This window comes from Grus americana, chromosome 23, assembly GCF_028858705.1.
Source record: "Grus americana isolate bGruAme1 chromosome 23, bGruAme1.mat, whole genome shotgun sequence".
NCBI lineage: Eukaryota > Metazoa > Chordata > Aves > Gruiformes > Gruidae > Grus > Grus americana.
The window spans coordinates 918,443-934,031 of NC_072874.1; the positions used below are offsets into that span (position 1 = coordinate 918,443).

General features: G+C 59.4%; 4 protein-coding genes across 8 annotated transcripts; 2 read left to right on the plus strand and 2 right to left on the minus strand.

Annotated features, from left to right (window-relative positions):
* Positions 1–296: 296 nt before the first annotated feature.
* TMEM234 (transmembrane protein 234) lies at positions 297–3,024 on the minus strand. The gene is given in 6 exon segments (XM_054802123.1): positions 297–673; positions 1,396–1,488; positions 1,662–1,728; positions 2,159–2,310; positions 2,929–2,955; positions 2,958–3,024. Coding segments are annotated over 6 exon segments (468 nt in total). The 3' UTR covers positions 297–611.
* EIF3I (eukaryotic translation initiation factor 3 subunit I) lies at positions 2,886–7,206 on the plus strand. The gene is made up of 11 exons (XM_054802121.1): positions 2,886–3,025; positions 3,232–3,324; positions 3,448–3,535; positions 4,082–4,147; positions 4,535–4,684; positions 4,788–4,915; positions 5,193–5,303; positions 5,678–5,767; positions 6,116–6,189; positions 6,390–6,482; positions 6,789–7,206. The coding sequence occupies exons 1-11, from the start codon at positions 3,023–3,025 to the stop codon at positions 6,868–6,870; spliced, it is 978 nt and encodes a 325-aa protein (XP_054658096.1). The 5' UTR covers positions 2,886–3,022; the 3' UTR covers positions 6,871–7,206.
* A 266-nt stretch (positions 7,207–7,472) lies between these two features.
* On the minus strand, positions 7,473–12,639 carry LOC129195747 (myotubularin-related protein 9-like). 5 transcript variants are annotated; one of them, XM_054802109.1, is made up of 13 exons: positions 12,221–12,639; positions 11,343–11,623; positions 11,065–11,124; positions 10,700–10,808; positions 10,245–10,370; positions 9,942–10,115; positions 9,615–9,832; positions 9,316–9,477; positions 9,084–9,225; positions 8,765–8,985; positions 8,428–8,579; positions 8,228–8,291; positions 7,473–8,106 (listed from the first exon to the last, which is right to left on the minus strand). In XM_054802109.1, the coding sequence occupies exons 2-13, from the start codon at positions 11,537–11,539 to the stop codon at positions 7,953–7,955; spliced, it is 1,779 nt and encodes a 592-aa protein (XP_054658084.1). In that variant the 5' UTR covers positions 11,540–11,623; positions 12,221–12,639; the 3' UTR covers positions 7,473–7,952. The 5 variants fall into 5 exon arrangements, with proteins under 5 accessions (XP_054658084.1, XP_054658085.1, XP_054658087.1 ...); XM_054802110.1 differs by lacking the exon at positions 12,221–12,639 and adding an exon at positions 11,733–11,905; XM_054802112.1 differs by lacking the exon at positions 11,065–11,124.
* Positions 12,640–12,862: 223 nt separating this feature from the next.
* On the plus strand, positions 12,863–15,155 carry FAM167B (family with sequence similarity 167 member B). The gene is made up of 2 exons (XM_054802122.1): positions 12,863–13,825; positions 14,545–15,155. The coding sequence occupies exons 1-2, from the start codon at positions 13,535–13,537 to the stop codon at positions 14,806–14,808; spliced, it is 555 nt and encodes a 184-aa protein (XP_054658097.1). The 5' UTR covers positions 12,863–13,534; the 3' UTR covers positions 14,809–15,155.
* Positions 15,156–15,589: the final 434 nt, after the last annotated feature.

A 15,589-nucleotide genomic window follows, 5' to 3' on the forward strand; every position in this document is an offset into this window, starting at 1 on the left:
TTTTTTCTTCTGTGATCTACCTGGTATTTTGGACTGATAATTTCACTGAAGAGAAAAACACCCTTTCTTCCCAAGGGCCAAACCGCACTGTTGTTGTTTTGCAGATGAGAGGCATTCTACCAGGCTCTAGTGGAGAAAAATCCACGTGGTAACCTCCGTGTAAGGGGCTGTGCAGTGTGACCTGGTGCTTTGCAGCTGAGCGCAGCGAAGGAAACCCTTTTCACGTGCTCAGCCACGAAAGGGAGAGTTCCTAAACAGATTCCTTCTACAGAAAAAACAGTTGGTCCCAGCAGTTCTAGTTGAACGATTTATTAACCATTTATTATCCCTCCAGTGCTGAACAAGACAATTCAATCATCCTTGCCTTGAAACACCCACAAAAAAAATCCCTTAAGACATTAAATAGGATGTCCTTGCAACACACCTTGTTCTACCCTGGTGCTCAGGGAATACAGCCCACGTTTTCCTGTCTTTCAACATCCTCACATCAAAAAACAGCTTCCTAGGTCCAACCGAGCCAATTGGTCTGCCGCTGAGCCAGAAGCCCTCCCTTCAGCCACAGGGGTTACCTGTGAACAGGTTCTCTTCCTCTGCTTCTCACTGCATTTCCTTCACAAACCAGCAACGCAGAGCGTGACTCCTAGGACGGTGAGCAGCATTCCTGCTGCAGCCCCTATAGAAATGAACAATATCGTCTTGGGAACTTGCATAATTCAACACTAATCAGTCAGACCTTGTCATTGCTAAATAGATGATGCTCAGGTATCACGGTGAATGGGATAGCATAAATTTCCAGATAGATATGACCTGGACCAGGCAAGTTCTGAGGGGGTCTGGATGTTTGGCTTGCCTGCGTACACTGGGCAAAGCATGTTTCTAAGAAAATGTTGCTGATGTTGTACGTCTGGCTAGCAAGAACTAGGCTTAAACAACAAAAAAACCACTTTAGTGTATTCCTACAGCTATTGTGCCAGGTCCTGGTGATGTGAAGCTTTAAAGTTTCCTGCCATTTTTTGACTTTGAGCGGGGTAATGTTATTGTGGGATGTAAGGGAAGGAAAAAAGGATGGGTGGTGACATTTGGAGGCTTACGGGGCATCCCTTTTTCCATGGTGGACATATTATTTAGTCCTTCCCTTATGGTTAAATATCTAGTTAGGTAAAGGTTCAGGCCTGTAAACTTGTCCTGGTTAGCTTAGATAGTTCTATCTTCAAATTTACTAGCCCTTCCCGCTTACACATCCATTTTGCTTCCTTTTCAGCTTCTGTAGCAAGAGCTACTACTTATGTAGTGTGGGTATTTGCTGTTTTTCAGAAGACCAGAAGGTAGCCCACGCTATTAGTCAGCAAACAGATGCAGGAGACAACGTGAGGAAATGTTTTAAGTGTAACTTACTTTTACCACCAATGTCCTCTCCCAGAATCTTCCCCGTCACCAGCGTGACTATCAAAGCCAGGGAGTTACAGAGTGGTACTGCCAGGGACAGATCTGAAATTGAAAAACAGTTTAAAATGGATAATCGTGTACAAATTGTAAGACACTTGTTTTATTGATTATTAAAAGACAGCTGCTTGAAATTTGCTGGGTCACCAGACTAATTGATAACACTGCTCCTCCCAAAATTCTGATCAACCCCCTCCATGAAAGCAACGAGAACTAACCTGCAGATGCCAAGGTGAGATAGAAGAGGAGAGATCCACCTTGATTGAGCAGAAACGGCACCATGTACTGCAGGAAGAACACAGACCTCTCAGTGGCTGCTTGCAAACCCACCGTGTACCCCCAGTGAGCGGGCAGTGAAGGAGCCCACACCTGCTCGCCCTGTGCCGTGTTTGGCAGCGGAATCGCATTTCCGGCTGCCAGTCACAAGCTACTCAACGTCTCCGTTCCCCAGTCTGCAGAAGGCAGATTATTTCATGCAACATATGAGGGCTAATGACCTGCTGTCTACAAAAGCAGTCTCAATTATACATGGGAAGAGCAGTGCTCTAGGCAATTAAATGAAATATTACTAAGGATAAAGAATTCTGATGATATATGGAATATTTAACAGTTTAAGTAAAAGTATCAAGTCCAGAAGTAAAGAAGTAGGAACGACCCCAAAGGCAGTTTGACACCCAGTTACCTCCCTGGCCCGGGAGCCCAGACAGGGTCGCACCTTGTAGTTGAGGCCCAGGAAGCGGATCTCGGCCAGCAGCTGCTGCAGGCGGCCCTGGCACTGCACCTCCTCCAGCCCCGCCGCGCCTGTCCGCAGGAACGGCCCGGTGCTGCCCCACAGCACGGCCACCAGCATCAGCGCCACTGCTTCTCCTGCGGCACAGCCTCAGCTCAGTGGCCTGGTGGTCCCAGGGGAACACCAGCCTGGTCTGCCATCACTGCCCTCAGCCTGCACCGGGTCAGCCTGGTCTCATCTCCCTGCACGGGGCCTGTCCTGGTCCACCACTATCCCCCATCAGGGACAGCCTTCGCCAGCCCAGCTCACTGCTGTCTCCCATGGTGAGGGACTCCACTCCGGGCCTGCTGCCGCATCCCCCTCAGGGAAGGCCCCTCGCAGGGCCTGGCCTGCAGCCGCACTCCCTCAAGGAAAGCACCTCAGCCAGCCGAGCCCATGGCCACATTCCCCTCCCAGGGAAGGTCCCACCGCAGGCCCAGCCTGTGGCCATATTTCCTCTTCAGGGAAGGCCTCACAGCTGATCAAACCCACGGCCACGTCCCCCCTCAGAGAAGGCCCCACACGGGTCCAGGCCGTGGTCTTGTTCCACCCTCAGGGAAGACCTCCCGGGGCCCTGCCTGCCGCCACACCCCCCCCTCAGGGAAGGCCCCACAGGGCTTCGGCCGATTGCTATTTCCCTTCCCAAGGGAAGGCCCCGCTCAGAGCAGACCCTTCCCCGCCCGGTAACGATCTCCCTCTCAGCCCCGGAAACTCACCCACGGGCGCCATAGCGACGGTGACGTATTTCCGTCCCGCGCACCCTCTGACCCGGAAGCGATCGCGAGGCTCTCTCGCCTCAGCGTTGCCGCCATGGTGAGAACGGGGCCGGGACCGGGACCGGGCCGAGGGTAGGGACCGGTGGTCGGGCGGTGAAGGGCCCCCGCGACGGGGCTCCTGGGCCGCGGGGGAGGGCGGGGGGCGGCAGTCTGCCGCCCCCCGCCCTCCCCCGCGGCCCAGGAGCCCCGTCGCGGGGGCCAAGGCCTCGCCTGAGGTATTAAATGGCGTCTCCCCCCTCGCAGAAGCCCATCCTGCTACAGGGCCATGAGCGCTCCATCACGCAGATCAAGTACAACCGGGAGGGAGACCTGCTTTTCACCGTGGCTAAGGATCCTGTGAGTTCGATGTCCCTTCTCCCCCCTCCTGCCCCCAAGCCGACCCCACCGCGATAATTGATTATCAGTCCTGTTAATTAATCCGCGTGGTAAGAGGGGTGCTCGGTTGTTTTCTTCTCCCAGATTGTCAATGTTTGGTATTCAGTGAATGGAGAGAGGCTCGGCACCTACAATGGCCACACGGGAGCCGTCTGGTGCGTGGATGCAGACTGTATCCTTTGATCACACAAACCAGTTTGTCTGTCCCACGTGTTTTCTTTACAGCGATTCACTTGAGCTGATCCCTCTCAGCTGCTGCACTCTTTCCTCTTGAAGAAGAGCATGGGGGCGATACAGCATGTTTAACTCTTCTGCTGTCTTTCCCTTATTCCATCTTTTGGGTATTTTTCTTCCCGGGCTGTCGTTTGGAATAATGTCCACTCCTGTTTGTGCGTCATCGCTTTTGCTGTGGTGGCCCTGGGAGCTTGGGGAAGGTGTCCGAGTTGCACAAGGTCTTCCATCGCCAATGTGGGCAGCAGTTAGTGGAGACGGCAACATGCAAAGATCGTGTTAATGCAAGAGCTGGAACCTTTTTCTTTAATGTTTCAAGAGGAAAGTTGTGGGTTTTGTAACGGGAGCACTTGGACTCTGTGTCTGGAACTGGAGTTATTGTGTAATCTCTGTAATTTTTAATCTTGTGTATAAGTATTCTCTGGGGATTTAGACAGTAGCTTTTTGGGGCTGAGCACACACTGGTATTCCCTAACTGGTGACCTAGGGGACACACGACATGTGCTCACTGGCTCTGCGGATAACAGCTGTCGGCTCTGGGACTGTGAAACAGGTAAGATAAGGCTCCTCTCTTCCCTCATAGCTGTGTTTGAGTCACAGGTCTGTCCTGCTGCGAAGTCTGCTAAGTTTGGAGTGTGCAGTGGCAGCACAACGTGCTTGTTCGCCCCTCTGAAAGAGCTCTGAATCTGGACTTGGACTGCTGGAGGGGAGGGTTTGTTTATGTGCCTGGTTTCTAGTGAATATTTAGTGAATTTACTCGCTTTACAAATCTGGGGTTAGTGCTTGCAGGTCACCGAACCTGCTTGTCAGCTATGCCCGATGCTCATGCTGTCATCCTCCCTCTGGCCCTGCCATTTGGCTGCTTGTTTGGCTGCTCCTTGTCATTAACCTTGCAGCGAAAGACCGCTGCAGTGACTGACGGTTTCTGCTCTGTGTTCAGGAAAGCAGCTTGCTCTGGTGAAGACCAGCTCGGCGGTGAGGACATGCGGCTTTGACTTTGGAGGAAACATCATCATGTTTTCCACAGACAAGCAGATGGGATATCAGTGTTTTGTGAGCTTCTTTGACCTCCGGGACCCCAGCCAGATTGGTGAGGAATCCGGGCTAGTGCATGCACCAGGGAATAAGAGGAAGCGTTGATCACCAGAGCCGGTGCCACTGTGTCTGTCTTTCTGTCTCCTTCCTTCCTGCAGAGAACAACGAGCCTTACATGAAAATCCCCTGCAGTGATTCTAAAATCACAAGTGCTGTGTGGGGCCCTCTGGGAGAGTTCATCATCGCAGGACATGAGAGCGGAGAGCTGAACCAGTTCAGTGCCAAGGTCAGTCTGATAAGGAACAGCATCTCCCTCGGGCAGCAGTGCCTGGGGGAGGATATCACAGCGTTCCTGTTGTGGTCATGGGACAGAATATGGGCTTTTTGGCTCAAACCAGCAGCCTCATGGAAGGATAGTTAAAATATGCGGCTCCCTTGAGCAAGGCTGATATACCAACATCTGCCCCGCTGCTGACAGCGACATCTAAACTTTTTAATGGAGAAGTCACGTGGATGCTCACTTCACTTGCCAGCGTGCTGAAACTGCCTTCTTTACCCTTCAGTCAGGGGAGCAGCTTTCAAACATCAAGGAGCACACCAAGCAAATCAACGATATTCAGACCTCCAGGGACATGACCATGTTCATCACCGCCTCCAAGGACAACACGGCCAAGGTGAGGCTTCTCCTCAGAAACGCAGTGGGCTCTGGGTATTATCTCAGAGCCGTGGCTATCACAGAGGTTTGCTCCTTAGGAAGTTAAGTGTAAAGTTGAAGCTTAGTGAGAAAGTTCAATGAGAAAAGGGAGATGCCACCACATTAAATTAAGAAACAATATTGCCAAAACGAAGGCTGCAGTTGCTACCTCCAGAAGATGATAGAGGTGCGATTTACCTTAGGCCAGTATTTTGGGATTCTGGGGAAATGTTTTTGGGATTTGGGTGCCCATGAGCAACTGTAGAGCTAACATCTGCCCAGCAGCCAGATTTGTGCGAGTTAATCGGGCTGCCAGCCCTTTTGCAGAATAACGCTCTCCTTTTTGCCTCCTAGCTATTTGATTGCACGTCACTCGAGCATTTGAAGACGTTCCGGACGGAGCGACCGGTGAACTCTGCTGCACTCTCCCCCATTTTTGATCACGTAAGAATGAGCTTGCTCATTGTAATGGTCTTTCTGTGACTCCTGTGTTGTCCCAGGTAGCTGGAAGGCAGAGTGATGTCAGTCCAGCTAAAAAACATGACTGAGGGATGGATCTGGGGAGCTTTACTGCGGTCTGGTGCATGGAACAAGGCTTTGTGTCCTCTGATCTTCAAATGAGTGTGTCTGGGAGGCGGAAACTTCCCTGGGGCTGGAGTCGGGCTTGCTCCTGAGTTCGTGGGATCCGTTGGGTTGTGGGAGGCTTCCCCAAGGCTCGGTTCCCTCCTCTCGGGGCTGCCGCCAGGCGTGCTGTAAGCAGCCCTGAAGTGTTGTGGCTTCTCTCCTTTGCAGGTCGTGCTTGGTGGTGGGCAAGAGGCCATGGATGTGACCACGACCTCCACCAGGATTGGCAAATTTGAGGCGAGGTTGGTCCTTTTCCTCTGGCAGGGTCGAGTCCTCACCTGGAAGACTCCTGAGAGCCCAGGGGTGCTGCTCCTTGAGCATCTCGCTCCTGGCAGTGTTGGAGGAGTCACTAAACTTGCAGAGCTTTTTTTGAGGAAACCCTGATTGTATCCCTAACCAGACTCCCGACTTCTTTTGATAATTTAAATCTTGCTTCTCCCAGGTTCTTCCACTTGGCTTTTGAAGAAGAGTTTGGCAGAGTGAAGGGTCACTTTGGTCCAATAAATAGCGTTGCTTTTCACCCCGACGGGAAGAGGTGAGGATCTCTGTGGGTCTTGCAGCGTGTCCCAGTTAAGCCTAGCCCACTTGCGGGTTAGGATCTGGCTGGGCTCACAGGAGCCCTGCAGTGGGAACGGAGCCAGCACCTTCCTTAAAGGAAGGCTGGCCGGGGGGCTCACACTTATGTCCTATTGCACATTTTGGCTGCGTCACTGATACTTTTTCTGTCCTGTGACTTCTTTCATAGTTTTTGGAGGGGGTTGTGAGAACAAACTCCACTACTGGTATAAACCTAGACTCCTGACAACATCAGTGACTTTATCTTGTCTTTCCTCCCGTACAGTTACAGCAGCGGGGGTGAGGATGGCTACGTTCGCATCCATTACTTCGATCCCCAGTACTTCGAGTTTGAATTTGAAGCTTAAAGGAGGACTTCCTCCCTCTCCTCTTCCCTTTCCTTTTCCAATTCGTTGGCTCCCGTGCAGAACTGTTGTAAGGCCTGAAGTTAATCTGCTCCGCAGGAGGCAGCGAGAAGCAGTTAGCAGCAAACTTGGGGCTGGCTGCGTGAAGGTGGGGAACTAGAAACCCAACCGGCTGAAAAGGGCAGGACTGGATTTCACAGGAGGTGGTGAAGGCGAGGAAGGGAGTTGGGTTGGCTGCCTGCCTGCCCCTGGGGATGCTAGCTTCCTCCTGGGCATATTTATACATCAGGGGAGAAAAAAAATCATCAAGAAATAAATAGAAATATTTTATAAACACAAGGTAAAGCACCTCTGTCGGTTTGTTTGGTTTTTGTTTTGGCCTGGAACAAAACAAACCTGAGCACTTTGCTTTCCTGGCTCTGGTGGCAGTGCCTTGCTCCCCACCCGTGGGCAGACAGCAGGGCTCTTTTACTCTGTCCGCCCCAGGTGCATTCTTTCCTGGAGACAACCTGCAGCTATGGTTTGGGTCCAGCCCTAATGTGTGAACAGGCTGGAAGTGCGGCAGCCAGTCATTGTTTTCCAGACGACACACACGCGCCCAGTTCTGGTGCTTTGTTTATTTGCTGGGCTGACCCTGAGCCAATTTTTCTCATGGAACAGTTATTTCCTGCACTAGTGGGCTTGTGTTGCAAAGCCTCATCCTTCCAGCCCTCCTGCCCTGCGTCCGGCTGGCTGGAGGGGTGGTTTGTATCTTTCCTTCCTCGAAACTGGGTTCAAGGGCAGATTTCCCGGGCTGCCTCCCAGCTCAGCGCGACTGACGCAACACTTAAACTGCAGCCAGCGTGCCCTTTGTGGGGAGGGTGTTGCGGGTTTGTTTTTTGCTGTGCTGACGGTGCTGGGCAGGGGCTGCGGGCCGGGCACGCTGTGGTGGGAGCTGCCGGAGGCCGATGCTGCTGGGCACATTGACCTCCCGCTGCCTCCTGCCCCTCTGCTCCAGGTACAAGGGCTGCTGAAATCCCACGGGGAAGGAGCCCCGCTTGCAAAGGAAGTGCGGAAAGCAGGCCTGGGCTGTGAGAGAGACCGCTTTACTGAAACAAGCTCAGTCTGCGGAGCCCGGAGGCTGTGAAAGGGGGAGTCCGCACCCCCCTCCATCTCCGACCTGTCCTCCAGGCTCCGCGGGGCGTGTGTCCCGCACAGCGCTTCCCACGGAAAGCTGCAGCGTCACCTTGGTCCGGAAGCCTGTGGGGACCGAATCGCCGTTCACCTTTTGTCCTCTGTCTGGGCAGCAGGGTCGGAGAGGGAGCGGCTCAGCCTGTTCCCCGCGCTCTCCTTGACGGGGGCGTCGTTGCCCTCTACTAACCGCTGGATCTCTGCCCAGGCCTCGTCCAGGTACTGGGATGAACGGATCCAGCGGAAGAACAAACCTAGGAGAGAAGGGGGCTGTGCGTTACTTCAGCCGTGCCGTAGCCCCGTCAAGAGAAGGAAAAGCAGAGCGGCTTTCCCTCACCCAGCCCAGATCAGAGCTAAAGCTGGGTTTTGCGAGCGCTGGACCAAGCTTACCCTGCCAGAGCTGGATGCTCTGGGGTTCGACAGAGGGCCAGATGACCAGGGCGTTGTGCGAGTAGAGAGGGTTCAGGTACTTCTTCTTCTCCCCAGGCTGGTTCAGCCAGGCCCAGAGGGAGTGCGTTTTCTCCTTCACTTTACACAGGCACCTACGGGAGAGGTGAGACACATTTTAGTCCCTGCTGGGGTTCGTGGGGCTAAGTTTGAGCCAAGCTGTGACCGGGAGGGTTTTGCTGTGCCCCATCCGTGAAGGCAGGGTCAGCCCCAGGACGCAGGGTCACAACGGTGACCATGGCATTGGGACGCGGCTGTCCCCGCCTCCCGCCACGCTCACCTCTCTTTCTCGTTGTTGCAGAGGAAGGTGCCGTAGGCAGAGGCGTAGGCGTTGTCGAAGAGGGTGAGGAGGAGGCGCTCGCTGAACTCCAGGGAGAAGGGGAACTGGCGGCTCAGCTGCCACACGCAGTCGAGGAAGAGGAGGAAAAGCGGCGCCTCCTGCTTCAGCCGGGCGTGGGAGTAGGCAGAGCGGGCGCAGCGGAGGTGGAAGGGATGGCCGGCCTGCGGGACCCCCCCGAGGGGGATAACAGTGGTGAAGGGGAGCTGGGGGGGCCCAGCAGGGCTCGGGTCCTCAGCCCCCTCAGGACCGCTGCTCTCACCTCGATCCACTCCCGCTCCAGCAGCCCCTGGAAGCCCACCAGTGTGCGGCAGGATGGGTCCAGGATCACCTGGGCCAGCGCCGTCACCAGCAGCGTCGTGTCCGTCCCCTCCGTCCCGTGCACCAGCACGCTGGCCTCCTCCCTACGGGCAAGCGCGGGCGGTCGGGGCGATGCCAGCGAGAGCTTGGCAAGGGGGGGGAGCGGGGCACTGGGGGCAGCAGAGCCCCCTTACCTGTCCATGCACTGCGCGGCCAGGCAGGCCGTGCTCAGGGCTGCCTTGACGTGGCTCAGCCAGCGGCAGCTCTCCAGCCGGCTCAGCCACCGGTCCATGTTGATCGAGGTGTCGTTGCAGGCTTCCACCAGCTTAATGAAGCTCTCCTGCAGCGGGCGGCCTCTGGGAGGGGAGGAAAGTGGTGCCAGGGGCTTGGCAAGGTTTTTTGGGGGGGGGGGGGGTTGGAGTCCCCATGCCATTGGCAGAGCAGCCTGATCGCCCCTGTCATGAAAGTGCCAGGCCTCAGCACAGCCCCTCACCTCTCCAGGGGCCGGTGCAGCCTCCTCCACTGTGGGTAGGAGGACTTGGGCTCTGTGCCCCCCCCCGTCATCCGAGCCTGCTTTGCTGCCTGCGCCGACCGCGTGTCGATGATAAAGCCCCGTTCCCCCTCGTCCAGGACCGTCCCCAGCAGCTTCTCATCCTCACGACAGCGCTTTCGGTTGGGGCCCGTCAGCGGCTGGCTGCTGCGGAGCATCGCCTGTGGGGTGAGGGATGGTGGGCAGCTGGGGGGCACCGGGGGAACCCCACAGGACTTCAAGCCGCCTTCGCCCGAGGGGACGAGGGGCAGGACGGGGAGATGGACTCACGGTGCCGTTCTTGGGGTGGTAATAGCTGAGGACGGGGAATCGCCCGCCCTGACGGAAACGGGCAGCCTTCCGCAAGGCGTCATCGTCCACCGCCGCCGGCACGATGACGGCAGGAGGGTACGTGGGGCAGGTGGTGAAATCCTTGTTGACGTCGGTCAGCCGCCACTGGTTTGTCTGGGGGAGAGGCGGGGTGGGGGGGCTGCCTCGGGTGCCTCCCGGGCAGCGTGAGCCCCCGCGGGCAGCCCAGCATGGGTGGGGGGAGTCGCTTCCCAGCTCAGCCGGGTGCCTCCCCTCCAGGCTCACCTGCGAGGCGATCTGTTGGAAGTACTGCTCGAGGGGGAAAAGGTGCCATCCTTCCTCGAGCTTCAGGCTCTGGGGTCTGTAGAAGAACGGGTACATCATCATCACGGAGTCCACCGAGGAGAGGGCCTGGAGCAGGAGCAAAGGTGGAGCTGGTCATGGGTGGGGAGCACGGAGATGGCTGGGAATGTCCCCACCGTGTCCCCAGGGCAGCCTCTGCAAACCCCATCTCCGTTCCCCGCTCCTGGCCGTGTCCCAGCTGCGAGCGAGGGCTGGGCAGGCAGGTGCCAGCACCACCAGCCCCGTGGGCACCTTGTGCCAGCACCAGCCGGGAGCTGAGTGTTTACCCACGTTAATGACAGAGCGAGAGCAAACACTGCAGGCAGCAGCTTTCTCCTGCCAACCCTTTGCACCCCGGCACGGCTTGGGCCAGGCTCTCCAGCCGCCCGGGAGCTCACCTCGATGGAGCTGGCGATGTTGAGACACTCCTCCATGCCCGGGATCTCCAGCTGCAGCACCTTCAGGTCTTTGCACCGGAGCGTGATGGTGCCGGAGGAGCCGGCGAGCCTGAGGGAGGCAGGAGGGGGTCAGGGCTGGCTGTAGGTCCGTGCACGCAGACAGACACGCAGACAGACGCGTGACAGCGGGAGGGCTGTGCGGGTGCCGAATCGCTGGCTCTCATCCGGCACTGGTGGCACGCCTGTCTGAAGCCAGGACTTCCACCATCTCCCTGCCCGGGGCCCGGCGGGCACCGCGGTGCTTAGCACAAAGCCGGGTGCTGCCGGGCGGGTTAGCAGAGCCGAGAGAGTGTTAAAAGCCAAACCTGGTGTCTTGCGGGGAGCCGTTAGTCCAGGGGGGCTGGTACCAGCCTAAATTCTGCACTCTGAGGCACGGAGGAGAAGAGGAGGTCAACGCCTGCTGCCACGAGCATCCCCCGGCGTGGGCCGTGGGGAAGAGGAGGGATGGGGCTCTGTGGGCAGCGCCGTGGAGCGGCCGTGCTCTGCCACGGGCACCGGGAGAGCAGCGGGGAATCTCCTCCAGCTAAGGCAGGGGTGACACCGCTAGAAGGGAGCTCGGGGCCCCCCACGGGGAGAGACCCACCTCTTCTCCACGGCATCCACGTTGCGGATGAGCAGCCAGAGCTCCACAGTGCCGGGCTGGGCGTCCCCCCCGGGGCAGGAGGAGAGGAGCAGGTGGTGGCTGGTGATGCACAGGGTGCCCTTCACCGCCGGCAGCCCCACGCACGACAGCAGCACGCTCTCCACCGTCGCCGTCTTGATCAGCTCGGAGAACTCCATGGCGGTGCCGGTGGCCGCCGAGCCCCAGCGTAGCCTGCCTCCGCCGAGCCCAGGGGCCTGCCGCCAGCGGCTGCTGCTGCGGGGCTGGAGGAAGAAAGGGGAAATCCTGCAGCTGCACGGCCCAGCCTGGAAACCCCCTCTTCCCCCTGCGTCACGCAGGGCCCTATAGCCTCACCCCCCCCTTCGTGTTTACATTGTCAGCTATAGCATATGGAGCTTCCTCGCCGCACAACGCAGCCCAGCGCGACTTATTTCCTGCTCTGGCAACGCTGTCGTTGCAGATGGGGAAACTGAGGCACGGCGCAGAGGGGGCTGAGCTGGCTCCGGGCTCCCTGGCAGTGCCCGGACCCCGAGCCGGGTGCCCCGTGCCTGGTGCTGCCTGCGCTGCGGGGGGCAGAGGGGGAATTTGGTGGCTGGTGAAAACGCAACCGCTGCCTCGCAGGGAGCAGCTCGGGGGCCTTCCCTGCCTGCGGCGGGGGCTGTACGGTGCCGCACCGAGCGCTGCCAGACCCCCGGGCACCAGCCTGACCGCGGCTCCCACGGGCTCTGCCTGCACCCACAGCCACCCCCGGGCCCGGGGATGCAGGAGAAGCTGCTGCCAAGCGCCCCGGGTGAGGAGGAGGAGGAGGAGGAGGGTGAGCGGCTGGCAGCGCTGCCTGCCCCGGCCACCCCTGTGCTTACCTGCTCGGGCTCGGCGGCAAGAGGGGACCTCGGGGTGCAAGTGGGGACCTCGGGGTGCAAGCGGGGGACAGAGGGGTGCAAGCGGGGGACCTCAGAGTGCAAACAGGGAACTGTTGGGCATAAGCAGGGGACGTCAGCGTGCAAGCAGCGATGTCAGGGTGCAAGCGGGGGGCCTTGGGGTGCAAGCAGCGATCTCAGGGTGCAAGCGGGGGAGCTCGGGGTGCAAGCAGGGGAGCTCGGGGTGCAAGCAGGGAGGCGGGCGATGCCCCGCACAGCCCTGCCATGCCGGCGGGGACGGCGGCTCGGCGCTGGGCTCCGCGCCCGGCGGATGTCGGGTTTAAGGTGGCCCGGCCCCGGTGCGGCTCCGGCAGACGGACAGCGGGTCCGGGGCCGCCGGGTCCTGCCGCCGTGGACGGGCGCTCCGCTCCTCGGGGAGGGGGGCGCGGGAGGGTCCGGGGGCTCCCGGGGGGCTCCCCGTGGGGTGCGAGAGCGAGGGGACACGCATGGGGCCGTGGGAAGGGACACGCGAGGGGACGCGGGGCATCGCGGCGCAGCACGGGCGCTGCACGCAGGGTCTGTGGGGCCGACTCCGGGGGGGCTGGAGGGCACGGGGGGGGCATCCCCGGGGCAGGCGGTGCCCGTGGGCTGCAGGAGAAACCCGTAACCCACCGCCGCTGCTCCCGGACCCGCCCCGGGCAGCGCTTGCACCGCCGGGCGGGGGGGGTGGGGGGCTCGGGGGGGGCAGCGGCCGGATCCTGACCCGGTTCCACCTTAACGGCCCGTCCGGGATGCGGGACCCCAGCTGCCCCCCGGCTCCTCGCCCCGTCCCCCCCCCCCGGTTTCGTTTTCCTTCCTGGGGCTCTTCTGCCCGCCCCCCCCCTCCCCGGGCCGGGTGCGGGAGGGCGGCGGCGCCCGGAGATAAATCATCCCCGCTCCTCCTTGCCAGGACGTCCCGGTGGAGGCTTCCTCCGGGGGAACAGGGAGTCTCCTCCCAGCTGGAGACAATAATGCTAAAAAAGAAAAGAAAAGGAAAAAAAAAAACAAAACAACCCAAAAAACCAAACCCACCACCGAACAAACCCAAACCCCTCCTTTGCACTGCTCTGGATAAGGAAAGTTCCTGCCCGTTCGAATTGTCCTTTATTGTCCTGGAGGTGAATAAACAGCCAGGACTCGGGTGCAGCTGTGGGGGGTGGGTGGGTGTCTGCGGTTAGGGTGCTTTTTGCCCTGTGGGTGTAGCGGCTCTCTTTGCACAGGGGTTTTGAGAGGAGAGGGGTCACCCAAGGGTTTTGGGGGGCTCTGGTGGGTGCCACCATGCCCTTTGGCCAGCTGAAGTTCAAGGAGCTGGGTGAGGAGGAGCCCACCTGGGAGGAAGAGAGCCTGGACAGCGTGAAGGCGCTGACGGCCAAGCTGAAGCTGCAGACGCGGAGACCTTCCTACCTGGAGTGGGAAGCCCGGGTGCGGGGGCAGCCCTGGCGCAGCCGGACCCCTGGGGAGGTGCGGAGGGCAGAGCAGGGCCCTGGGCACCCTGAGGATGAGCGGGATGGTGGCGTCTGTGGCTTTGCCACCATGGAATCAGCTCTGGAGTGGCTCAGGACGGAGCTGGTGAGTAGCTGCTGGTGGGATGGGGGGCACGAGGGGTGGGCAAGGGCTGAGCCCCGAGGCAGGGACGGGGCCACAGGGCAGCTCTGTGCAGAGGGAACGCTTGCAGCCTGACCTCACGCAGCAGTGACGGTGTGTGCCGGGGCCAGGGTGCTCCAGCTGCAGCGTTGTCACCGAAATCTGGGAATAAACTGATTCTATAGTTTCTGTTTCACGGCCCCCATCCCACGGTTACAGCGTGGTGCTTTTGCTCCTTTGCCCAGCATGGCCAGTGAATGTGGATTTTTGCGCGTGTGGCTCTGCAGTGCCGCAGCTCTGCCCGTGTCCCCTGCACGGTGCCAGGGGTTACAGCTCTGTCAAGGTCTGCACTTGTCACCCCTTCCTGCCTGCTCTGCTGGTGGCACGGCTGTGGTGGACTTCATAGGTGTGGCACAGCCGCAGTGGCTTTCATGGGGTGGCACAGGCAGCAACAGCCACACGGGTACAAATCCACGGGCATCTGAGCTGGCTCCGGGCTGTGACCCCAGCACAGACCCTGTGCCGAGCCCGGGACTGTGTGCGGGGGCTCTGCGCTGATCCCAGGGCCACGTGTGCACGTGGTCCCCGGTGGGTTTGTGCCCTGGCCAAGCCCCAGCCCTGCTGCCCCCCAGCATCCCCGGTGCGTGGGCAGCTGACCCCACGGCCGGTCCCACTCTGGCCCTGATGCCCGTCTCCCCGTACAGCGGGAGATGCAGGCTGCGGACCAGCGCCTGGCACAGCAGCTGATGCGCCTGCGGGCGCAGCTGCACCGGCTGAAGGTGGAGCAGGCCTGCCACCAGCACAAGGAGATGCTGGACGATGCTACCTTCGGCCTCGAGGGCTGTGAGGAAGACTCCGACCTGCTCTGCAACATCCCGCCCAAGGCTGCCTTCCTGCTCTCCATGCCGCTCAAGCACATCGGCGTCACCCGCATGAACATCAACTCCCGACGGTTCTCCCTCTGCTGAGCGCAGTGGGACCCCATGCACCGCTCAGCTCCAAGCCCAGATGGGAGCCTCGTGGCCACCCATGGGTGCGTCCGGACCTGGTGGGGCTTGCGGATCCCTCCCAAAGTGCCTGGGGGACTGCGGAGCTGCTGCCGGGGCTGAGCTCCCTCGGGGCAGGCAGTGCTGAGCCGTGGTGCTGCCAGCCCGGTCCCGGGGCAGTGCCGTGCCCAGTGGCATGGGAAATGCCACCATCCCGATCGGGCACAGGGTGTTTTGGGGCACCCAGTGCCTTGTCCCTAAGGATGGTGGGGTCAACTACAGTGGAAAATGTGGGGAGCAGCCATTTGTAGAGGAATAAAAGGAGGAGAAGGTGAGAGCTGATGTTTTTTCCTTTTGTTGCATGCACCCGGGCGCCTGCCTGCGCCTCCAGATGTGGCATCTCTGCTTTGGGACCTCGTTGCCAGCCTCTCCCCGGGTGCCCCTGGCAGCGGGTGGGTGTTTGGGCTGTGCCATTGCAGGAAATGCTTGTCACCAAACCATCTGCGAATGGAGGGGTTGTTTTTGAGGCTTGAGGCTGGGAGGTGGTGGGGGCCGTGCTCAGCATTTGGCAGCCCCTGTGCCCGTGTCCTGCCCCACCTCCTGACTCCCTGCAGTGCTGCGCCGGGCGCAGGAGGGACCCCGGGGGTCCCTGGGGCTGGCAATGCTGCCCTCACCGGAGGGGTTTGCTTTTGGCTTTTTCCTTTCCTCCATTAACAGCAAACCCTTTACAAAAGAAGTTGCTGCTTGGGGATGCGACTTTCGC